This window comes from Lissotriton vulgaris, chromosome 6 (genome assembly GCF_964263255.1).
Source record: "Lissotriton vulgaris chromosome 6, aLisVul1.2, whole genome shotgun sequence".
Classification (NCBI taxonomy): domain Eukaryota; kingdom Metazoa; phylum Chordata; class Amphibia; order Caudata; family Salamandridae; genus Lissotriton; species Lissotriton vulgaris.
This window is the reverse complement of record NC_141694.1, coordinates 157,315,749-157,342,322: the sequence shown is the minus strand read 5'-3', so window position 1 is coordinate 157,342,322 and position 26,574 is coordinate 157,315,749. Positions and strand designations below refer to the sequence as shown.

Here is a 26,574-nt window from a genome sequence, read left to right as displayed (position 1 = left end):
TCCCTGTACTTGCCGAGTTTAGCCTTCTGTTTTCCTTGCAGAGTTAACCCCTTCGTCCCCCCTCCCCGCTTCCCGCCACCGCCGCTAACCCCGCCCCTTTTGCCTTCTGTACCCTCCCCGCTCCCGCCTCCCAGCTGCTCCGCCCCCGCACACTTCGCCATATATGGCGACCGTGCGAACGCGCAGCGGTCACGCTCAGCGGGCGCGCCGATTGCGCGCCGAAGGCGCGCCAAAGGTAAGCCCGTCTACGCCCGTCCGCGCCTGGACCGCGCCCAGTGCCAGGACCCCTGGCCCCCGAAGACCCCGGCCGACCCGCCTGACGTACACCGCCGCCAACCTCAGCGCACTCAACTCCGGTCGACTCCCAGGGTGCTACCACGCCACACCACATCCACGGACCCTTCAGCTGCCACGCCTGCAAGTTCACCTGCATCTGGACCTGCATCGCACCAGCACCCGCCAAGTCGAACACCAGCAGCACCCACCTCAAGTGCATCCTGCTCAACACCCGCTCCGTCCACAGACACGCCATCGAACTCTGGAACCTCCTCGACACCACAGCCCCGGACGTTGCCTTCCTCACGGAGACCTGGATGAACGCCTCTTCAGCTCCAGACATCGCCATCGCCATCCCAGAGGGCTACAAGATCACCCGGAGGGACCGCACCGCCAACCAGATGGGAGGAGGCATCGCCATCATCCACAGGAACACCATCCGTATCACGACCAGCACCGACAACACCCTTACCACCGCCGAACACCTGCACTTCCAGATCCACACCGACCCGAAGACCACCCTCAGAGGCACCCTGATCTACCGACCCCCGGGACCACGCACCCAATTCAGCGAGGACATCGCCGACTTCGTCAGCCCGCATGCCCTCCCCTCCGCTGACTACATCCTCCTGGGAGACCTCAACTTCCACCTGGAGAACAACAACGACCGCAACACCAGCACCCTGCTCGACAACCTCGCCAATCTTGGACTCAAGCAGCTGGTGTCCACCCCCACCCACCTCGCCGGACACACACTCGACGCAGTCTTCTCATCCAGCACAGACATCGCCTTCAGCCACGCCACAGAGCTTCAATGGACGGACCACAGCTGCGTCCACTTCACCTTCAAAAGAACGACGACCCACCACCACCAGCAACAGGCTGCCCGCAGAAGCTGGAACAAGATCACAGCCGACCAGCTTGCCACCTCCATGAGCCAGCACCCTCCTGCCAGCTCAGCGAACCCCAGCCAGGCCGCCGACAACCTCACGAAGTGGATCAGCAACTGCGCGGACGAGCTCGCCCCGCTGAGGACCCCGCCCAGCAGACCCGGCAGCAAGAAAGCCCCATGGTTCACCGACGAACTCAAGAGCTCCAAGAAGAACTGCCGAGCCCTCGAGAAAGTCTGGAGAAGGGAACCGACACCGGACAACATGACCACCTTCAAGCTTGCCACCCGGAAGCACCACCAGCTGATCCACGCCGCCAAGAAAACTGCTTTCAAGAACCGGCTGGACAACAACGCACACAACTGCAAGGAACTCTTCAACATCGTGAAAGAGCTATCCAACCCCAGCGCAGGAAACAACAACATCACCCCATCGCAAGACCTCTGCAACTCCCTCGCCTCATACTTCCACAACAAGATCGCGGACATACACAACAGCTTCAACAACCAACCAACGCACACCACGACGAACCACCACCCCCCACCACCACCCTCCGCGCCTGGACTCCGATCAGCACCGAAGACACCATCCGCACGATGAACTCCGTCCACTCCGGATCTCCGACCGACCCCTGTCCTCACCACGTCTTCAACAAGGCCGACAATGTCATCGCACCCCACCTGCGAGACATCATCAACACCTCCTTCGACACCGCCACCTTCCCTGAGAGCTGGAAGCACGCCAAACTCAGCGCTCTACTCAAGAAACCCACAGCGGACCCCACCGAACTCAAGAATTACCGCCCCATCTCGCTCCTCCCGTTTCCAGCCAAAGTCATCGAGAAGACCGTCAACAAGCAGCTGGCCGCCTTCCTTGAGACAAATGGATGCCTCGACCCCTCACAGTCTGGCTTCCGAGCCAACCACAGCACCGAGACCGCCCTCATCGCCGCCACCGATGACATCCGAGCCCTGATGGACAACGGAGAAACAGCGGCCCTCATCCTCCTGGACCTCTCCGCGGCATTTGACACTGTCTGCCACCGCACCCTAGTACAGCGCCTCAGCAACGTCGGAATCCAGGAGAAGGCTCTGGAATGGATCATCTCCTTCCTCGACGGAAGAACACAGAGAGTCCGCCTACCACCGTACAAGTCAGAGGCCACCGAAGTCATCTGCGGCGTCCCTCAAGGATCCTCGCTGAGCCCCACCCTCTTCAACGTCTACATGAGCCCCCTCGCGGCCATCGCACGCCAACACAACCTGAACATAATCTCCTACGCCGACGACACCCAGCTGATCCTCTCCCTGACCAACGACCCCGCCGCCGCCAGAGCCAACCTGCACGAAGGGATGAAAGAGGTAGCCGAGTGGATGACGACCAGCCGCCTGAAACTTAACTCAGACAAGACGGAGGTCCTCATCCTGGGCTCTTCGCCCTCCGCCTGGGACGACTCCTGGTGGCCTCCAGCCCTGGGCACCGCACCCAAACCGACAGACCATGCACGCAACCTGGGCTTCATCCTGGACTCCTCCCTCTCCATGACCAGGCAAGTAAACAACGTCTCCTCTGCATGCTTCAACATCCTACGCATGCTACGGAAGATCTTCTGGTGGATCCCCACCGAGACCAGGAAGACCGTCACCCAGGCCCTCGTCACCAGCCGACTGGACTACGGCAACGCCCTCTACGCCGGGACCACCGCCAAGCTCCAGAAGAGACTCCAGCGGATCCAGAACGCCTCAGCCAGACTCATCCTCGACATCCCACGAACCAGCCACATCTCCGGACATCTGAGACACCTGCATTGGCTCCCCGTCAACAAAAGAATCACCTTCCGCCTCCTCACCCACGCACACAAAGCCCTACACGACCAAGGCCCGAGCTACCTCAACAACTGAATCAACTTCTACGCTCCCAAACGCCACCTCCGATCAGCCAACCACGCCCTCGCCACCGTCCCTCGCATCCGAAGAGCGACAACAGGAGGAAGGTCCTTCTCCTACCTGGCCGCCAAGACCTGGAACTCCCTCCCGACCGACCTGCGCCTGACCCAAGACCACCTCTCCTTCAGGAAGAAGCTGAAGACCTGGCTGTTCGAGCAGTAACGGCACCCCCCTCCCCCCAGCGCCTTGAGACCCTACGGGTAAGTAGTGCGCTCTATAAATGTCTTTGATTGATTGATTGATTACACATTCTTTTTCTGCTGAATAAACGGATGCTTTCCCCCTATGACAGACTGGTGTAAGATCAATTCAGTATCTATTTCAAATCATCCAAATTGTAATTTTAGGGCATTGGTGTGCTATCGATCGTTTTTTAGGTCTCATTGAAATCAACACGCATGCGTTGTTCTGCGGGAGTATAGTAAGGGCGCTTTCAAAAATGCTCCCAAAGTCTGCAGGTGGATTGGGCACAGTGCATGTGCACCGGGCGCGCGCACCATTTGTCCGCCTACAGCCTTTGGGAGCATTTTCACGGCCGCTTTGATGTAATCAGTGAGCTGCGTGGCCACTGAGAACATCAAAGCAGCCGCCAAATGCTCTCCATTTCACTCTGGGGCAAAATAAAGGGCTCCCAGGAGGTAAGGCACAAAGTATCATTGGCGTGGGTTTTGTTTTCTTCTCTCCTCTCCTCTTCTCCCCTGTCGCTCTGTTCCCCCTTTTCCCATCCTCTGCTTCCCTGCTTTCCTGCCTCCCCTTTGTCTTCTCTCCCCCTCTCCTGCTCACTCGTCTTCTCTCTCTTTCTCTTTCCTCTGTCTGACACGCTCCGGGATCTGGGAGCTTCAAATCATTGTCGTTTCTAGCATATTTGGCATATTTGCACCTGGATCCTGGCTTCTCGTTGACTCTCCGCCTCCCTCCCTGGAGTGCGGCGCACAGAGGTGTGGGGAACCTCGCTCTGGGCAGGAGAGGGAGGCTGTCAGAGTTTTGGGGCATTTATTTGCGTTTTTCTTCAAAAAAAGATTATTTTCCAACTGTTCGAGGACTTCTCTGAAACTCGACAGGACACTTCCAGTACCAGGAGACATCTTACGTGCAGGCAGTGAGGGAACTGCTCTCCTGCGTTATGACAGTTGTTTCCCCTCGGGCAGGGTTGCTTTTCAGGACACAGCCAGTGTATTTGCTGCTCCATGGCCGCCTTCAGCATGGCCGCAGTGTCTGCTGGGACGTGTCTCCTGAAGGTTACTGCAGGGCTGGAGGACCCCACAAGTGCATGGACTGTACAGAGAGTCCGAACCTTGCTTCCAATAGACACCGCTCTCTGTGAGTACTCTCTTAAGTCTTCCTTGTAACCCCCTTCCAGAGTGTCCCTCCTGTCACTTCACGTCAAGAGCCTTCATTTTACACCTCTGTTAGTGCCTCTCTGCCAGTACCCTCTTTTTGCCCCTACTCCTTGTGAAGGTCCTCTTTTATACACATCATTTTACAACTTTCTCATTACTCGCCTGTTCTATCCTCATATTATCAACGTCCCCGAGCTGCCACTACTTCTCTTCCACACTCTGCTAGTATTCTCATTTTACTTATCCGCTTAGCCCCTTCCTTTTCCACCCTCTGGCGATTACCCTAATATTACACCTGTGTACGTGAGTACCCTAAACTTATACCCTCATGTTGTCTGTCCCCCATTACTCCCTTTCTGTGAGTAACCTCTTCTCTCCCCTCTGTAGAAGTTCCAGTTTATTGCTCCCTCAGACAGTGTACTTGCATTTCACTCTTCTAGTCACCCCTTTAGGCTTGCACCATTCTTTTAAACACTTCTGAGTACCCTTAGTCCACACTTGTCTGTGAGACTTCTCCTTGCACTCTCAAAGTGCACACTTTTTGCTGCTCCCGGAGAGTGCAAAGGTGTTGCGCGTTTCATTTCCTCCTTGTTCGCACCGTCCTTGTGACTCCTAGTGTGTGAACTCCCTCCTTTTGCACCCTATCTGCTGAAATCTTTCCTTATTTCCACCCTCTCTGTGAGTAGCATTCTCTGCGTGTAGTACTGACGCTTTTTGTAAATTACTTTTTAAAGACACACGAAGGCTGCCCCCCTCCCAAATGTCCTGTTTTAAACTTCGTCTTGTGGGGGGATTCGAAAGGTGTAGCGAGGGGGGCGCCCCCACACCGAACTCACAATTTGCATTCTTCCAGCGCTTATTTTGTTCATGTCTCAGCTCTGAGCTTTTCTTCCTTTTTTTTTGTCCTTCAAAGGGCTTGGCTGAGCGAAGCAAAAAAAAAAAAAAAGAACCTCTCTCCCAGGGCGGGCAAACCCCAGAGATGGCTTTAATAAAGAATGGGGCAGGTCTTTGCTCTCCTCGGCGGGGTGGGGGCTGCTTTAGAAGTTACTTTAAGCAATACTCAGATAACAGTAGCAACAAAATGTCACTATGCTAAACACTGATTTTGAGCTTACGTCTAGCGCTGTGACTACAACCAGCTTTCTGCAAACTTCAAAGCCGGAAAAGTTTGCCGTATGCTACAAATTTGCCCGTAGTGACTACACTGTTTTTTATTATTAATACAGTAACGCTTTATTTTGCAGTTAATTATTTATGTGGGAGCAGCTACTATTATTTGCGTATGCTTTCTATATGCTTAACTGTTGTTATCCATCTATCGTCCTGACTCTATCCATCTATCTATCCATCGTCCTGACTCTATCCATCTATCTATCCATCGTCCTGACTCTATCCATCTATCTATCCATCGTCCTGACTCTATCCATCTATCTATCCATCGTCCTGACTCTATCGCCCTCACTCACTCTATCTATCTATCGCCCTCACTCACTCTATCTATCTATCGCCCTCACTCACTCTATCTATCTATCGCCCTCACTCACTCTATCGCCCTCACTCACTCTATCGCCCTCACTCACTCTATCGCCCTCACTCACTCTATCGCCCTCACTCACTCTATCGCCCTCACTCACTCTATCGCCCTCACTCACTCTATCGCCCTCACTCACTCTATCGCCCTCACTCACTCTATCGCCCTCACTCACTCTATCGCCCTCACTCACTCTATCGCCCTCACTCACTCTATCGCCCTCACTCACTCTATCGCCCTCACTCACTCTATCTATCTATCGCCCTCACTCACTCTATCTATCTATCGCCCTCACTCACTCTATCGCCCTCACTCACTCTATCGCCCTCACTCACTCTATCTATCGCCCTCACTCACTCTATCTATCTATCGCCCTCACTCACTCTATCTATCTATCGCCCTCACTCACTCTATCTATCTATCGCCCTCACTCACTCTATCTATCGCCCTCACTCACTCTATCTATCGCCCTCACTCACTCTATCTATCGCCCTCACTCACTCTATCGCCCTCACTCACTCTATCGCCCTCACTCACTGTATCTATCGCCCTCACTCACTGTATCTATCGCCCTCACTCACTGTATCTATCGCCCTCACTCACTGTATCTATCGCCCTCACTCACTCTATCTATCGCCCTCACTCACTCTATCTATCGCCCTCACTCACTCTATCTATCGCCCTCACTCACTCTATCTATCGCCCTCACTCACTCTATCTATCGCCCTCACTCACTCTATCTATCGCCCTCACTCACTCTATCTATCGCCCTCACTCACTCTATCTATCGCCCTCACTCACTCTATCGCCCTCACTCACTCTATCTATCTATCGCCCTCACTCACTCTATCTATCTATCGCCCTCACTCACTCTATCGCCCTCACTCACTCTATCGCCCTCACTCACTCTATCGCCCTCACTCACTCTATCGCCCTCACTCACTCTATCGCCCTCACTCACTCTATCTATCTATCGCCCTCACTCACTCTATCTATCTATCGCCCTCACTCACTCTATCTATCTATCGCCCTCACTCACTCTATCGCCCTCACTCACTCTATCGCCCTCACTCACTCTATCGCCCTCACTCACTCTATCTATCGCCCTCACTCACTCTATCTATCTATCGCCCTCACTCACTCTATCTATCTATCGCCCTCACTCACTCTATCTATCTATCTCCCTCACTCACTCTATCTATCTATCTCCCTCACTCTATCTATCTATCGCCCTCACTCACTCTCTGTATCTATCGCCCTCACTCACTCTCTGTATCTATCGCCCTCACTCACTCTCTGTATCTATCGCCCTCACTCACTCTCTGTATCTATCGCCCTCACTCACTCTCTGTATCTATCGCCCTCACTCACTCTCTGTATCTATCGCCCTCACTCACTGTATCTATCGCCCTCACTCACTCTATCGCCCTCACTCACTCTATCGCCCTCACTCACTCTATCGCCCTCACTCACTCTATCGCCCTCACTCACTCTATCGCCCTCACTCACTCTATCTATCGCCCTCACTCACTCTATCTATCGCCCTCACTCACTCTATCTATCGCCCTCACTCACTCTATCTATCGCCCTCACTCACTCTATCTATCGCCCTCACTCACTCTATCTATCGCCCTCACTCACTCTATCTATCTATCGCCCTCACTCACTCTATCTATCTATCGCCCTCACTCACTCTATCTATCTATCGCCCTCACTCACTCTATCTATCTATCGCCCTCACTCACTCTCTGTATCTATCGCCCTCACTCACTCACTGTATCTATCGCCCTCACTCACTCACTGTATCTATCGCCCTCACTCACTGTATCTATCGCCCTCACTCACTGTATCTATCGCCCTCACTCACTCACTGTATCTATCGCCCTCACTCACTGTATCTATCGCCCTCACTCACTGTATCTATCGCCCTCACTCACTGTATCTATCGCCCTCACTCACTGTATCTATCGCCCTCACTCACTCTATCGCCCTCACTCACTCTATCGCCCTCACTCACTCTATCGCCCTCACTCACTCTATCGCCCTCACTCACTCTATCTATCGCCCTCACTCACTCTATCGCCCTCACTCACTCTATCGCCCTCACTCACTCTATCTATCTATCGCCCTCACTTACTCTATCTATCTATCGCCCTCACTTACTCTATCTATCGCCCTCACTTACTCTATCTATCGCCCTCACTCACTCTATCTATCGCCCTCACTCACTCTATCTATCGCCCTCACTCACTCTATCTATCGCCCTCACTCACTCTATCTATCGCCCTCACTCACTCTATCTATCGCCCTCACTCACTCTATCGCCCTCACTCACTCTATCGCCCTCACTCACTCTATCGCCCTCACTCACTCTATCGCCCTCACTCACTCTATCGCCCTCACTCACTCTATCGCCCTCACTCACTCTATCGCCCTCACTCACTCTATCTATCGCCCTCACTCACTCTATCTATCGCCCTCACTCACTCTATCTATCGCCCTCACTCACTCTATCTATCGCCCTCACTCACTCTATCTATCGCCCTCACTCACTCTATCTATCGCCCTCACTCACTCTATCTATCGCCCTCACTCACTCTATCGCCCTCACTCACTCTATCTATCGCCCTCACTCACTCTATCGCCCTCACTCACTCTATCGCCCTCACTCACTCTATCGCCCTCACTCACTCTATCGCCCTCACTCACTCTATCGCCCTCACTCACTCTATCGCCCTCACTCACTGTATCTATCGCCCTCACTCACTGTATCTATCGCCCTCACTCACTGTATCTATCGCCCTCACTCACTGTATCTATCGCCCTCACTCACTGTATCTATCGCCCTCACTCACTGTATCTATCGCCCTCACTCACTCTATCTATCGCCCTCACTCACTCTATCTATCGCCCTCACTCACTCTATCTATCGCCCTCACTCACTCTATCTATCGCCCTCACTCACTCTATCTATCGCCCTCACTCACTCTATCGCCCTCACTCACTCTATCTATCTATCGCCCTCACTCACTCTATCTATCTATCGCCCTCACTCACTCTATCTATCTATCGCCCTCACTCACTCTATCTATCTATCGCCCTCACTCACTCTATCTATCGCCCTCACTCACTCTATCTATCGCCCTCACTCACTCTATCTATCGCCCTCACTCACTCTATCGCCCTCACTCACTCTATCGCCCTCACTCACTCTATCGCCCTCACTCACTCTATCGCCCTCACTCACTCTATCGCCCTCACTCACTCTATCGCCCTCACTCACTCTATCGCCCTCACTCACTCTATCGCCCTCACTCACTCTATCGCCCTCACTCACTCTATCGCCCTCACTCACTCTATCGCCCTCACTCACTCTATCGCCCTCACTCACTCTATCTATCTATCGCCCTCACTCACTCTATCTATCTATCGCCCTCACTTACTCTATCTATCGCCCTCACTCACTCTATCGCCCTCACTCACTCTATCGCCCTCACTCACTCTATCGCCCTCACTCACTCTATCGCCCTCACTCACTCTATCGCCCTCACTCACTCTATCGCCCTCACTCACTCACTGTATCTATCGCCCTCACTCACTCTATCGTTCTCACTCACTCACTGTATCTATCGCCCTCACTCACTGTATCTATCGCCCTCACTCACTGTATCTATCGCCCTCACTCACTGTATCTATCGCCCTCACTCACTCTATCTATCGCCCTCACTCACTCTATCGCCCTCACTCACTCTATCGCCCTCACTCACTCTATCGCCCTCACTCACTCTATCGCCCTCACTCACTCTATCGCCCTCACTCACTCTATCGCCCTCACTCACTCTATCTATCTATCGCCCTCACTCACTCTATCTATCTATCGCCCTCACTCACTCTATCTATCTATCGCCCTCACTCACTCTATCGCCCTCACTCACTCTATCGCCCTCACTCACTCTATCGCCCTCACTCACTCTATCTATCGCCCTCACTCACTGTATCTATCGCCCTCACTCACTGTATCTATCGCCCTCACTCACTCTATCTATCGCCCTCACTCACTCTATCTATCGCCCTCACTCACTCTATCTATCGCCCTCACTCACTCTATCTATCGCCCTCACTCACTCTATCTATCGCCCTCACTCACTCTATCTATCGCCCTCACTCACTCTATCTATCGCCCTCACTCACTCTATCTATCGCCCTCACTCACTCTATCTATCGCCCTCACTCACTCTCTGTATCTATCGCCCTCACTCACTCTATCTATCGCCCTCACTCACTGTATCTATCGCCCTCACTCACTGTATCTATCGCCCTCACTCACTGTATCTATCGCCCTCACTCACTGTATCTATCGCCCTCACTCACTGTATCTATCGCCCTCACTCACTGTATCTATCGCCCTCACTCACTCTATCGCCCTCACTCACTCTATCGCCCTCACTCACTCTATCGCCCTCACTCACTCTATCGCCCTCACTCACTCTATCGCCCTCACTCACTCTATCGCCCTCACTCACTCTATCTATCTATCGCCCTCACTCACTCTATCTATTGCATCCCCACAGCATCACTCAGCACCACCACAGCATCACTCAAGGGCACCACATCACTATGCGCTACCACAGCATCACTGAAAGCTACAGCATCACTCGTCGCCACCACAACATCACTCAGAGCCACCACAGCATCAATTTGTGCAACCATTCAACAAGAACTGGTTCAAATATGTTCTCTCAATGTTTCAAGCTTTATTACAAATGTCACAAAAAGATGTTAATATTTCACTTCTGTTCTTGGATTTTGGTCACAATAAAATACGCTGAACATAATCTTCACAAAAGTTATTTACAAAAGTTTAAGCTATTGCCATTATAAATTACAATAACTTTTATTTAAGTATTAATTATTAAAAAAAAATAAAAGCAATTGTTATTTGTAATATCAATACATCTAAGTCACGTAAGTACAACACATTGCATGACAAATGCTATAGGTGTCACGTTTGCGAAGTATTGGCATTGTAAATGACAAAGCTATTAATTTCGCTATTTTCAAAACCAACACATAAATAAAAAAATTGTCATTTACAATACCAATAGCTCAAACTTTCCTAATGCGAGACCTATTGCATTGCAAATGCTTGTCTGATTTATGTCCAAGAGCTCAAATTGAATTGAAACGAATTACCTCGCCCACTCCTTACCTAAAACTATCTAGATTTTTTTCTCCATAGGATTTGCCAATCCGCCCTATGACAGTACTGACCAGAGATCAAAAAGCAACAATACTGCTGAAGATAAAGTGGCCTTGTGTTTTGAGGGTTATATGCAACACCTATTTTCCTCTCCCGCCTTAATCTCAAGCAGAGATTTACTGCTAAGCCATCTCAACTTTTTTCCAAACGCCCAGAAACATCTGAATCCTGAAAGGTGGGTGCAGTTTCTTAGTTCATATACCTCAATCTATGGCGTGTGTTCAATGTAAATATCAACACCCGCGCAAATCACCTAACCATCCCAAAAACATATCAATCACTACAAGCACAGTTAGTAGGGCTTTACTACATGACATCAGTTGTATTCAAGAACATATCACGGATATCTGACATCATGGGGGATCCATTAATTTAGCAAGCATTTCCCCCCCAAACCACCATGTCATCTGCGACACTCATCGACGGGTGAGCTTCTTGTGTTGTTCACCCAATATCACTCACATCTCCCAATATCAGGGGCTCATGATGCCCAGTCTATGGCAATCCAACATCACACTAGGATCATCCCAAGGCAGTCAATCTAGCTTTTATTTTCAGGCACTTCCGCTGTGAAACAAAACCCAGGAGAAACTATTTTATAGAGCCCCATAGATCCAGCTTTGCATGCCAGGGCTTCCCCCACCCAAAAGTTCACAATCCATGGGTACCCCCATGTCATACGAAGTTAGTCTGCGTTTGGTTATCCGCATCTACTGCATGCAGAGGGAGCAGCAGAATAGATCTTGGAGAGTTATTTAGCAGTCGTACATTCTGTGGAAATAGTGATACTTTTCGTAGGCTTTCTTCCATTCCACATATGTCAAGTCTTCGGCCAATGGGTGCTCCCAGGCTCGATCAGTTGTACCTCCCCTTGCAGCCTCCAAGGCTGAATGAAGGGGAGTGATCACTTGTCCTCAACCTGATAGTGCTAACAATTCTTGCAGCGAGGGGTGTTCCTGCGGAATGTCGACCAGATCATTGACGTATTGTGCACTAGCATAGTGTAAAAACAGTCCTGGGCTCAACACAACCACCCCGCTCCCCTCGGGCCACGTTGTGTTGAGATATCTTTATGCAGGTTATAAAATGGCTTCAGTGCCCATAAGGCTATACTCTCTGCAAAGGTGGACCTGCAGAGTATTTTATAGACCACTTTATGCCACACTACTGCCATCAGCTGTAGCAAATCGGGGTATGTCTCATCGGACTTCACCACCAATCACAGACCCCTCTGGTGGTGTGTAAGAGTTGAGCTAGCCTGCCAGTAGCGATTTCTAGGTCAGGCTACAGCACGCATGCACTGTCTGCAAGACCTGCTGTAATCGATATTCCGACTTTTTACCACCTGCTACTTACCATTGGTTCCTTTTCACTGTCCTTCTTTGCTGCCTCCGGATTCGTTGTGTTTGCCGAAATGTCACTTCCCTTCAGGCCTAGGAGCACTGGTAAAGTACAGTTTCATTATGCTTTGTTTCTGCAGCTCTTGTGTTTGAGAACTTTTTTTTTACATTTCGACTTTCTTGCTCGTCATTTTCTTTTCAGAGAACTGTACGCACTTTCAGTTTTACACATACCACTCACGGGATGCTGTCCTTGATCAATGGCGGGCGCTTCTCATGTTAATTTTCTGCACAGTACGTACATACAGTTTAATTTTTAATTGTTTACAAAGGTAGCGGTGGGCCCCACACACAGCACTCGTGGGATGCTGCCCTTGAGCAATGGCGGGTGCTTCTCATGTTTATTCTCTGCACCATTCGCGCTTGGCATTTGTTTTTAATTCTTTAAAGTGGTGGTGGTGGGCGCCACACACTCACAGGACGCTGCCCTTGGGCAATGGCTGGCACTTCTCATGTTCTTTTTCTGTGCTTTCACCTTTATTTTTTGGTCACAGTGGCCGCTGCACACATCACTTGCGGGAGGAGCTCTGAGATAGTGAATGGTCTTCTTCTAAAATGCACTTCGCTGGTTTATTTTCTGGGCACCATGCACGCTTCCACTTTTATTTTTTGGTTACAATGGCAGAGGTGGCCGCCGCACAGATTACTCTTGGGAAGCGCTCTGAGTAAGTGAACGGTCATCTTCTAAAATGCACTCAACCTCAATTTTAAAGCAAATTAGTGCAGTGATTAGTCTGCCGAAGGTGATTGGGCTCAAGAGCCTACATACAATGGAAAAGACAACTCCTTGTTGCCCGGCCTGACTGATGGCTTTTACATGTGGCAGTAAATGGGCATTTGATTTCTGACTGCATCTTGGAGTAACAGGTGCATAAAGCAAGTCCCAGAGGATCCACGATGCATATAATAGTTTTCGGACTACTGAAGCAGACTCTGCCAAGCTGAACCAGAGACAGATATCAGGCTTTCAGTTTCAGCTTGTTGCAAAGCAAGCAGCCTTGTATTTACTAGCCATATTTATGGTATTCTCCTCATTCAGGGTTGCAGGGGCAAGAATGGCGAGTATTTACCATTTGTACATTTCGTCGGACAATGGCACACTTAACAAAATGTGTACTAACTAGTTGTACTCACTGTTTGTAGACAATAATGAAATGTAAACATGCGACGAGAAAACCCTAGTGTCATATTTTTACCAGGTGCTTTATGTGTTTTTGAGGGAGATTTACATGTAGGAGCAAAAAAAGGGCAATGATGCACACTAACAGTCTATATTCATGATTTAAATGGGTTACTAGTGCAATTAAACAGTGTTACAATCACTGTTACCAACAACGAAGCATTGGTTGCCACAGCAACCACAGATGCAAACAAATCGCACTCTTCTCAAACTATGAGCTAGTACAGATGTAAGTATCATTTGTGCCAATTTTGTTTTACAATTCCACAGGAACTAATATAACCAGTTTGTGTCCGGTTAGATAGTGGTTGTTTATAATATTAATTATATCACTACAGGGTACACTGACAGCTAGTTTGTTGCGTGTTTCTGCACTGATGGCAGAGTCTGAACAATGTGCTATAGTTATACCTGTGCTTTAAATAGGACGGTACTGAGTACCAGCACTTTTTAGGTCGAGCCTGGGCAGAGCATGGGCATCTTTGCAACATGCTCTATTAGAGTATGAAATAGAAGCCTTGCCCACTCTACACCCATAATTGGCATTGACTTGTGTCATTGCCCTTCATAAATGCTGGCTTCTGATTCGTTACTAGGTTTGTTAGTCCCTCCTTAGTACCGCCTGGTCTTCATTTATAACCTCAAATGAGGACTGGCCCTTTTACTTCGGTTGTTACACTGTATGTCTTATTTACTTTGTTAACACTATTTTCTTTCATGAGTTTCTCCTACTGCAGGCACAACATTCGCATGTATGTCGTTACTACGCATGCTTTTACAACGCATGTCTTTACCACGCAGGTTTTGCAACGCAAGTTGTTACAACGACTTGCGTTGGGGGGCGCTGGATAGTGAATTGTTTAATTTACTATTCCAACTCCAGTCCCCGTGGATAGCAGGGAAGGTGTTGGACAGTAAATTAAACTATTCCCTATCCTACAGCGCCCCCCAGCGCAAGTCGTTGTAACGACTTGCGTTGTAAAAGTTGCGTGGTAAAGGTACTGCGTGGTAAAAGTTGTGTTGTAAACGCTGTTCCCCCAACATTCAGTGCGCTATGCGTGCTTTCACTTTCCGAGCAGCCCGAGACAATGCCGCCGCTTCTTTGAATAGATCTCGCATTTACAAGAGTTTGAGCTATTGGCATTGTAAATGACAATGCCTTTTATTGGTGTGTTAATTAGCAAAACAGAAAAATAAAAAGCATGGTCATTTACAATGCCAATAGCTTAAACTCTCGCAAATGCAAGACCTATTGATTTGCAAATGCTTTTTCCCAGTGAAGGCCCTCATCGAACCAACTCACCAAGTGGTACCCGAGGGAGTTTCAAGGTATCCAGCTTTATTGGGCTGCACTTCCCTGCCCACACTAGGTCACACAACAACCTGCCCAGTCAGATGAACAGTACAGCCAAAACCAGACATCACATTCTGCAAAACAAGCAACATGGCAAAAACACTTCTGTCCAGTGCAACCAGTCATATCACAGATAGAGGGAGTGATTTCCAGAAATCCACAGACTGATACAATCCATCTATCATTTTCCCACTTTAAGGTCGTACTTAGCCATCTCACATCTGTTTATTTATTTATTTATTTGTTGATTAATTAAAATCATTACAAACAAGAATAGATAAAAGCAACTCACATAAACAAACATATACTATGCACAAAGTTATAATCATATTAAAATAATCATCTAAAATTGCATTAATACAGTCAATTCCATAATAATGTTTAAGCGTTTACACACTATTAAAATACAGGTATTAACTAGAGTACAATATATTAGCAGCAATCACTGTTATAGCAGCATTTAACTTAAAGTGACAGTGTTAGCAGTAGGAAATACTAGTATAATACATTTTTTGCGGTTTTCCATTTGCTAGCTATAGTAAAGTGCAATATGCATAACTATAGTAAATTAAACTAATAGACCCTTCAACTGGCATACATTTTGATTTAAACAATTCCTAAAATAGGTTTCATTTTTTTTTTTTTTTTTAAACTTTGGATCACAATAAACCGTTATTTACTTGTTCTTCGTCTTTAAGTTTCTTCTCAACAATAATAATGAACTTAACAAAGTGGTAGGTAACTTTGATATTGGCCCCACTCAAACAGGTAATAATTGCTTGCCTGCATGTTCTAATTCCTAATTCATTAAAAATTGGTTTTAGGATCAACTTCCGAGCCTCTGCCAAAGCTGGACATAAGGTTACGATGTGTGTTAGTGTTTCCTCCCTTTGACTACAAAGCCTGCAGATGCTAGATTCCCATTGATTTTCCCATTTTGGTATACCATCCTTTGTCGGATATCTTCCCAGCCTTAAATACATAAATTTATTCTTAAGCCTAGGTTTTAAATGATAAGACAAGTAAGATTGAGGTGACAGCCTACCGAAAGAGTTTGCAACTGTCCAGAAATGACTTCTTTTTCTTAATTCCTCCTTGTACGCTATAGTCGTTAATGCGGCCATTTGATTCATCTCTTTTTTAAAAACGATCCTGCTCCTCAGTTCATCAGCCAAATTAGAGCAGTCAAATTTACTTATACATTCATTAAAATACAGCTGCCAATTTTTTGAATATTCCCCTTCTGAGATTTCAAGCCAGCATAACTTTGCCAGTGAGCCTTCCTCTGAACGGACTAATGTTAAAAGAGACTTCAAGAATGTAGATTGACGCGCCAGAGATTGTTTTTTCAAACCAAATTCCAGTCTTATGTTTGCTCGACTAATATATTTGGGGATTTTAAAAACAGTTTTATATATTCTAATCTCTATATCATCGAGCACTTTGGCGTCTTTGCCCCTGAAGATGAATGAGCAATATTCCAAAGATGGCATTAATTTTGCTCGCATCACCTTTATCAGATGGTCGTAATTGGGGCATAATAGTTTGTCTCTTAATTTTCTAAAAGCAAATGCAAGTGAGCAACCCCTAGCTTCAAGACTATTAAAATGCTGTCTAAAAATCAAACCATCGTCAAACATGATTCCAAGGTATTTGTATAATTTCACATTTTCAATTATCATACCGTTAATATTCCACTCATTAATCCTAGGCTTCCCTTTTCCCATAGTCATTATCTTTGTCTTTTTTATATTAATTGTCAGACCATTTTGTGTAACATAACCATTAAAAGAGTTAATTAATCTTTTTAATCCTATTTCTGTTTGGCTCATTAAGATCGTATCGTCTGCATATTGCATATATTTGATTTCCTGGCCATGAATAGAAGGCGAATGCGAATTTATATTGTTAAAACGGGCTGGTAAATCAGCCATAAAAAGATTAAAAAGGCAAGGAGCCAAGACACACCCCTGTTTTAGTCCCACATTTGTAGCTAAACGTTGGGTCATGTGTTTGCCATCGCCTATTTTGATTTGCACCCAGGTGTTGGAGTATAGCAATATAATCATTTTTAATAGAGACTCTGGAATACCCCAGTTCTGTAGCTTCCTCCAAAGTCTATTTCGTGGTACAGAATCAAAAGCGGCTTTTAAATCAATAAAACAAACATATAATCTTTGCTTCCTACTTTTGGCTCTCTCACCTAATAACGTTAATAAAATCAAATTTGTATGGGTTGATTCGCCCCTTCTAAACCCTGTTTGAAATTTAGGAATCAGCTCCTCCTGTGAGGCCCAAGTCTCTAACTCTTCCAGCAAGCAACTAGCAAATATTTTTGCCTCTACGTCAGTGAGTGTAATTAAACGGTAATTAGCCGGATTATCCTGCGGGCCACATTTGTAAATCGGCTGTATAATGCTCCCGTGCCAGGATAACGGAAGAAGACCTGATTTAAGAATCTCATTAAATAAAAGCATTAATAACTCAGGCCAATTACTCAATTCAGCCTTATTTTATCGCCTTTTTTACTTTATTGAGCGACCAGGGTTTCGTATCCACTGTACAATGAGGAGGAGAGATGCCACCCCCACTCCCCCTATCTTTTACTTTATGCATGTCATCTAACCTATTATTACTATATTTATCATTATCTAAATATTCTGTATCCATTTTTTCATTAAAAAAGCTCACCCAACTCACTTCATCAACATTAGCACTGCTGCCTCTATTATTACCATTCACAATATCATTAATGATACTCCAGAATAACCGAAGATCTTTGGATTTACATGCATGATGGACCTTTGCCCAAATTGATTCATAATAGGCTTGTTTTGCTATCCATATTTCCTTCTTGTATCTCTGTTTTAACTCTCTAATTTTACATGATATATTGAGACGTGGTAGCCTGGTATTATTCCTGTAAAGTAATCTTATTTCTTTATTAAGTTTTCTTTTTTGTTCAAGTAAGTGGAAAGAATACCATCCTGGTCTCCGGGGATTTAGTGTTATACCCTTACAGGGCTCATCTCTAGCAAATTTAGCTACTAATTTATCACACAAATGAGACCAAAGCTCAACCATAGACTGCCCTTCAGCATAAGCAGAGTGCGTATCCTGAATTAAACAGCCAAGAACGCCCAGAATTTTATCCTCAGTTTTTCCATTCCAAACTAACCTTTTAAGATTAAAGGCTGTTGGAACTTTTATCATAGTCCTAGTTTCTGGCAGATACTCCGGTTCAATGTCAAAGAGAATGACTTGTGGATTGTGATCGCTTTCGATCCTCGGGACAATCTCGTAATTTTTTACTAAATGATTTAATTTCTCAGACAGTATAGTATAGTCTATTACAGAGGAACATTCACCCTTGTTAAATGTAGGAATATTATCAGAATCATGCAGAATCTTTAAGTTGTATTTTTTGAACTCATATTCTGTCCATTGAGCTAACCGTTTTAAGTCAAGAGTCTGCCCATTTAAAGGATCAAAGTGCATATTAAAATCACCTGAAATAATAAATACTGAATCCAAATGCTCATAATATAAAGTTTTTACCATTCCCCAAAGCAGGATTATTTGAGAAGATCTAACTTTCTTTTTACAACTTAAGTACACATTTAATAAGATAATTGAATGACTGGCTATTGGTTACCCAGACTCCAAATCTCCTGCTCCCTCTCCAAGTGCAGGCCCAGGCCCCGGGGAGGGTCTTGCCCACCCGTCCCAGTTTGCCCAGCAGGAATAATTTGGATTTACCTTTGTTGGTGCAAATACTGGAAACTTCCACAAACCCCCTGCAATACTTCCAACACATAGGGCATAGACCTCACCGGGTGTTGCAGATACACTAACGAGTACATAGAACTAAATGGGCCAAGCTGAATACTTTACAGCTCTAACCAAAGCGGGAAACAAGTGGTGTGACTGCAGGGGCGAACAATACCAGAGACAGAAGGCATCACTTCCTTGTCCCCCTGCCCAACAATCATGTTACTGTTCAAACGCAAGGATGACTGGGTTGATCAGCCAATTTCCTAACAAAAAATAACATTCCAGCTCAAAACATTTAGGGAAGGCACTTTATGAGCAGGATACTTACGGGAGATAGACATGAGGATAGTTTTCCCACAGGCTTCTTGGATTTGATAAATATCCTTCCTGAAAGACAACACAAAAATGCACATTAGAGAAAAATCAAATGAAGCATTGGTCACATGGCGCATCTGTAAGCAGCGAGACACTGTTTGCACCCAACACATACTAACAACATTCCCAGTTTGTCTGGGACAAGAGTGATGTAGGCATGGTAGTAGGAATGAGGTCTGCAAGTGTGTTGATGTAGTGCTGCATATGCAGCGTATTTACATCATGTCTGGCCCCAAGCTAACATATCCCCAGCTCTACATCATTCCCACCATTCTCAAATTTTTCTACAACAATGTTGCTTTTCATTCCCCGGTATGAAGAACATTTTGGTATAAATGCCCAGTTCGCTGTTTACTGATGTAATGTTATAGTGGTGAAAATGTCACAACTTCGTCAAGAACGAGATCTGCTCTAATGAGTTCAAGGGAAGGCCAGGGGTACATAAATAATTTTAAAAAATACAAAAGTGCAAAAATTGCATTAAGGTGATGTTAAAGCTGCACTTCAGATAGAGGAAGATCACTATGTAGAGAATACATTAAACATAGTAGGAACAATCCCAAAAGAAAAACAAATATAAGCTGTAAATAACTGGAAATAAGGAGAGCCCATACAATTTGCAGCCCATTATCAAAGCCCACGATATCAAGTTGTCTTGGGCCCCTATCTGTTTTGGTAAAAATATATAAAGAGCTCATTACAAACACCTGCATCAGTGGTGGTTGTAGGCCGGAGATCAAACTTTGGGAACGGCTGCAGAAAGCCAGGCAACCATGAAGCCACACGGAGCTAACACCAAACCACGAAACAGCAGCTAGACGATTTCTCTCTGTATGGCTACTGATTTGCAGTTTCATTGTTTGGATTGCATTGAAAGGTTCTCCCATGGTGAGAGAAACCAGGTTTGTGGAAAAAGCTGCTTTGATGCCAACTCCTGCAATGGTACGGAGCTAGCGATACTTTACCACACACTACAGGCTGACCGACTCAAAGAACCAAAGCTACCACTGCTCTTAATGCAGCTGGGATCAATTAAAGGACAGACTATCTATGCCACTATCCCTCTTATTAATTGGTCAACAGAGAGGGATTGCCCTGTTGAGTGAATTACAGCTCTTTAATAAAATTTACAAAATACGGTGAAAAGTCCCACCCATATACAAGGCCTAGAGAGATGGTCCCTAAATGGATCATTCACAAGGGACTATTTATTCCAGAAAATCTTGCTTAGAGGTTAATCAGACATACTGTCACCATGAAATAACGTCACCCACAGATCATACAACGTACAATGTTCTTCAGAGGCCCAAGTTTCAGAATAAAACAATGAGGGGGTTTTTGCACCAATACACTCTAGAAAGCACAATAAGCCCATTGCAGGAGAACCCAACTAAGCAGCTTGGAACCATAACATGCAGCACTCTACCACAGAAACAGCTTAAAAAATACTAAACAGCAGTTGCGGGGACGCAGATTAAAAAGTCCAGCACCAATTATAGTAGCCCAGAAAGAGACTAAGCAGACGATTACGATGTTGTGCAGAAACCTTTCACCGTCTTGGATTCCAGACTGACCGACTTGCGGTCGGCAGTTCCGCCCGACTGATTACGATGCGGCCGAACACTCTTTGGTCAGATTCCCATTGTTTCCTATGGTAGCCCGTGTTCTGCCCCCCGACAACACAGGCTTCTATGGGAAAATGGGAGGGAGTGGGGTGTAAAACCCTACACCCTTTCGGGCTGGACTGTTCCCATGAGGCACAGGGTCAGACTGATTTGCATATGGCCATGTCTGAACTGGGGTGGCTGAGTGAGCTAAAGAATGGTGATGGATTAAACCTAGATCAGTTGACTGGGGGTGAGTGTTTGATTTGCTCAAATGCTCCGTCCATCATCCCCTTTTGTATCGCTTTGTTCGCCCTAAGTTGGTAGGGTATGCTCCGACGCGAGTCCCTTGCTCACTTGGCCACTGGATTCAAGATAGCCTGACTAATGAGGATTATGAATCCGAAACCGGTCCCAGGATGCTTGTTTCCGGTCCAGGTAAGACATGGCTTGGCAGTTCGGGCTGGACTGTTCCCATGAGGCACAGGGTCAGACTGATTTGCATATGGCCATGTCTGAACCCAGAATGCCAGACCCCGGTCCTCGGAAGCTTTTTTCGGTTCCAGGGAAGGCATGGCTTGGCAGTTCGGGCTGTACTGTTCCCATGAGGCACAGGGTCAGACTGATTTGCAAATGGCCATGTCTGAACTGGGGTGGCGTGGAGTGCAAAAAAACAATGGATTTAGGCCCAGATCTCTGTACTGGGGTGAATGTATGACATTGTTCTGCATTCTGTCCATCAACTGTGGTTTTTGCATTTGTCACCCCGAGTGGGATGGGTATGCTCAGACGTGAGTCCCATGCTCTCCACACCACTGGATTCAAGCAAGCCGGGCTGAAGACGGCTGGAATGCCAGAAACCGGTCCTCGGAAGCTTGTTTCCGGTCCAGGGAAGGCATGGCTTGGCAGTTCGGGCTGTACTGTTCCCATGAGGCACAGGGTCAGACTGATTTGCAAATGGCCATGTCTGAACTGGGGTGGTGTGGAGTGCAAAAAAACGATGGATTTAGACCCAGATCTCTGTACTGGGGTGAATGTATGACATTGTTCTGCATTCTGTCCATCAACTGTTGTTTTTGCATTTCTTATAGTATGCTGCCTGTGCCCCATGCCTGTAACTTCTTCCATACCAAACCTCTATGCCCACTGTTCAAAGGAACTGAATAGTCAAAGAGCACAAGAAAAGGCTTGCTCAGACAACATGTACGTAGTGGTACGCTAGAATTTAAATCCCCATACTATTAACAGTAGTACTGCATTTTGAGAATGGCAAAATCTGATTTTTGTACACCCATAATTCAAGTTGCTCCGGGATGAGCCTTGATAGATTTTACCACATATATCCAGGAGAAGTTTTAACCTATAGTTTCTGGGATCGACTAGGTCTCCTTTCTTTAAAAGTCGACATAAAACTGATCTCTTCCAGGAGTCTGGTATCGTGGCTATTTTTAAGGCTTAAGAAAACAAAGGAGTCACTCACTGTTTCGAATAGGATTGATTTTAAAAATTGCTGGTGGTAGACCATTTACTACTGGAACACTGTCTTTCCTCCACACATGTATCACCTTTCTGGCTCTTTCCTTATTTAAATCAATACAAATCTGTTTACTTTTAACAGATCCATCTTACGTCATCTCCAAAATTGACACTTGGATTGGTAAATAAAAACAACAAAATTTTAGAGTGCATGCTCAAATTAAAAAAATAACATCAAAAAAATAAAGAAGGACTACAGGGAGAGGGCAGGGTCAGCCTGGCCCATAGGGGGATCTGGGAGCGCCAGAAGGGCTGATCTGACAAGGCAGTATTAGGGCTGGATTATTTTGCCATTTTTGCATCAGTGTTATAGCCTGGCCGTCTGGTGTTTACTGTTGATTTCCCTGATATCACCACAAACATTGCTTACAACAAGCACAAATGGATGCCTTCTCCAATACCATGCAAAACATCTATACAACATGTCTTTACAAGTTCAAAACCTACCCGATTTGCAAATGTGGGCCACTTTTATAGATAAAGGATTCACTAATGGGGGACACTTTTATTTTGGTACTCCGGCCTATTTTCTGTCCCCAGTATTCAGGTGGGATGGAAGACCGAAGAACAAATTACTAACTTTCGGTGATGCATATCTGGTAGAGACTATCTACCCTCAGAATCCTTACGGTAGAATATTCCCCAGGCATCAGTCTGGATCCAGAAATGTATGATGAGTAGTACTCCTGCATGCTGGTAGGTGGTGTCGATTGGCCCAGTGAAGCGTCAGTCGTGCTGGAAATGACGTCTGTGGTGCCCATCTAGGTGCCACCCCAGTACATTGATGTTTGCTTTTTTTTGCGACTTTCCACGCCAGAAATGCGGAGCAACGAGGAACATGGACTATTGGTGTGCATATCTCGGGCCCTTACAAGGTTTAACCCTTTACTCTATAATCAGTTCGCAGAGCTGGACTGAGGGGAGGGTCTGTAAGGAATCTGCAACTAATTTCTACCAGATAAGGTGTTACCGAAGGTAAGTAACTTGTTTATCGGATACTTCCAGCCACAGATTCCTTACCTTAGAATAGATACCCAAAGAGGACCTCCCAGAATGTGGGCCTGCAATAAGAATTACAATAAAATGTCCTGTAGTACCGAACTGGCAAAATGACAGTCATTCTGTACCGGACTGTCCAGGCAGTCGTGTTTTGCAAGCGCATGCAAGGAAGCCCACGTTGCTGTCTGACAGATGTCCAGTACAGGAATTCTGCTAGCTAACCCAGTGGTCGCCGCCTTGGCTCTGGTAGAGTGAGCATGCAAACCCTCAGGTGGTTGCTTTTTGGCCAATGCGTAGCAGATTTTGATGCAGAGCACTAGCCATTGTGAGATGATCCACTTCTACAATGCCTTACCTTTCTTGGCCTGACACGCCCCACAAAGATTTGATTGTCCACCCGGAACTCGCGAGTACGATCAAGGTAGAAGGACAATGCTCTTTTCGGGTCCAGTGGGTGGAGTCTCTCCTCTTGTTTAAAGGGAAGAGGCGTAGCATAAAAGGTAGGCAGAGTGATCTGGCCTATGTGGAAAGGAGTTACCAACTTTGGTCAAAAGGATGCTTGAGTCCTAAGGACCAGGTTATGTGGGTAGAAGAGAAGGGACAGAGGATTTGCTCACAGTGTCTGTACCTCACTGGCCCTCCTGGCAGATGTTATCGCCACTAGAAAGGCTGTTTTGATGGTGAGAAGTCTCAGTGGGCAGTTGTGGAGCAGCTAAAAGAGATAACAGGACGGTAAGAACCAGATTTAGGTCCCATTGGGGCATAATACAAGATGCTGGTGGAAACATATGCTGGAGACCTTTCAGGAACCAAATTACACTAAGGGATATGAAAAGGGATGGCTGGTCTGGCAACTGAAGAAATGGCAGAAAGATAACTTTTTCATGTGCCCAGCGCAGAGCCTTGCTGAGCCAAGGAAAGAATTATACTATACTAAGTTAAAGTATGTGGGCGGTCTTGCCTTCAACAGCCAATCGTCAAAGTAAGGGGAGAGTGGCACCCCTGATCATAACATTGGTGAACACCTTAGGGGCGCTAGTAAGGCCAAACTGAAAGTGTTCTTGGCCCACTGTGAACAGTAGGTAACATCTGTGGGCAGGCAGGACGGAAATGTGAAAATAAGCATCCTGCAAGTCCAAGGCTACCATCCAGTCTCTTGGGGACAGAACTTGAGGGAGCATGAGCATTTGAATTTCTCCTTCTTGAGGAACAGATTGTGAAGGTGCAAGTCTAGTATGGGATGGAGTGCTCCGTCCTTCTTTGGGAACAAAAAGGAGTGGGCATAGCAACTATGACCTACTTCTGACACTGGCACCCTCTCTATGCCCTCCCTTGGCCAAGAGAGTTGACACTTCCTTGATAAAATAAGGATAGGTGGTTCTCTGTCAGCCTGTCTTAAGTGGGTAGCAAGGGTGGAGGGGTGGTCACAAATGCGAGGGAATAAACCCTTTGAACAATTGTAAAACCCAATAGTTTTGTTATTCACCTTCTGTGCTGCATGAGATGGTGGATCCTGCTTCCCACTGGATGCCCATGAAGGTTGGAGGTCAAACTAAAGGGGTTTATGGGGTAGACTGGCCCAACCTCTGTCTAGCTGTCCCATGTGGTCATGGCGTCCTTTGCCAAGACGAATTTGGCAACCCTGCTGGCCGTGGTAGCTAGGAGGGTAGAGATGCAATCGACAGCCACTTCTTTGGCCGTGCAAGTTAGACTGGGGTTGGCGAGGGGAAATGGAAAGGCCCAAGATCATGGCTGCAGCCCTCATGTCCTTGAAGCACTACAGCGATGAGTCATCCTTCTCTCCATGCAAACGAGAGACGTCAAAGGGCATGTCTATGAGCAAGTCCAGGCCATCCCCCAAACAGCCAGTGGTTCTCCACCAGGCGTAACGCCTAAGAGCCACAGACAATGAAATTGCACTGCCCAGTGAGTCTGTTTCCAGCCCATATCATATGGCAAACTTGGCTGCATCTCCCTAGTCAGCAATTGCTTGAGAGATTATAGTTAGGGTCTCCTCCGAGACCATAGGCAGCAATTACACAGCCCAGGAGAATCACCCCAAGAGGCACCTGGTGTTCACCGACCACAGTGCTAGGCTGGCAGAAGAGAGCATCTTCTTCCCAAAAGGAATCCAGCCTTTTGGATCCCCAGTCAGGTAGGATGGTACAGAATGCCCCGGGTTGACTTTGGAGGTGGAGGCTTGGACCATAAAGCTCTCTAGGTTGGGGTGCTGGGTTAGGAAACTGGGGGCCACTATCAACCCTGATGCAATGGTGGGGGGCAATTGCCCTGTGCACAGGGGCTCCTCTGCAGGGCTTGGACAAGGCCCCACGCAGGACATCGGTGAGGGCTTCAATGAAAGGGAGAAGTGGTTCAGATGGGTGACTCTTCACTGAAACACCTCCGTCAAAACTGACTGCCATTGAGGGCAATTGAAGGTCCAAGACCTCAGCTGCCCTCCTCACCACCATAAAGAATGAGGCACCCTCCTCTGTAGCCATGGTAGGGGGGGATAGAGACCAGGCCGGTGCCTGGTGAGGAGTCCAGTCCACTAGCATCTGCCGGATCCTCATACTAGATGCCCTCCGGGTCTTCTAAGGGCTGGTAACCATAAGGGTCCTCTCACCTCTCTCATTTATCACCCAATCCACTGTCATCAGAATAAGGCACTGGTTCAGACATTGGGGTGTGGTGGCCGGTTCGGGGGGTGGGGGGTCTTCCCTCTGTCTGCGCCGGACCGGCTACGTGTCGGGAATTATTATGGGGGTGTTGCTACTGACGGGCGTCAGTACTGAAGCGGTAGCTGTGGGAGGTCGAGGTCGCTCGACTGGCACCTCTCTGGATCAGTCACTGGATATTGGGAGCCCAACTGGCACAAGGGCAGGCCTGCTGGCAGAAAACCAACATGGGTCCCTCCTGCACCCATGGGGCCAGAGGGCATTTCAGAGGGGACATGCCGCCCAAAGATGAGGGGCATGGCCTCCTAGAAGTCTTTTAACTGGGTGGGGGTCGCACCGGATCACCGAAACCTAGGGAAACGCAAAGATGACCCAAGCACAGGCACCACTACACAGCTAGGTCTCGAGGGCCGACAGCCCTGCGTCTCGTC

General features: G+C 47.2%; 1 protein-coding gene across 1 annotated transcript in view; it reads right to left on the bottom strand.

Moving 5' to 3' along the window:
* Nucleotides 1-26,574, bottom strand: part of TRAM2 (translocation associated membrane protein 2) — a 238,503-nt gene that overhangs the window by 66,568 nt on the left and 145,361 nt on the right. Inside the window, exon 5 of the mRNA XM_086926192.1 lies at nt 19,280-19,338. Coding sequence (XP_086782318.1) covers nt 19,280-19,338 — 59 coding nt within the window. The remainder of the gene's footprint in view (nt 1-19,279; nt 19,339-26,574) is intronic.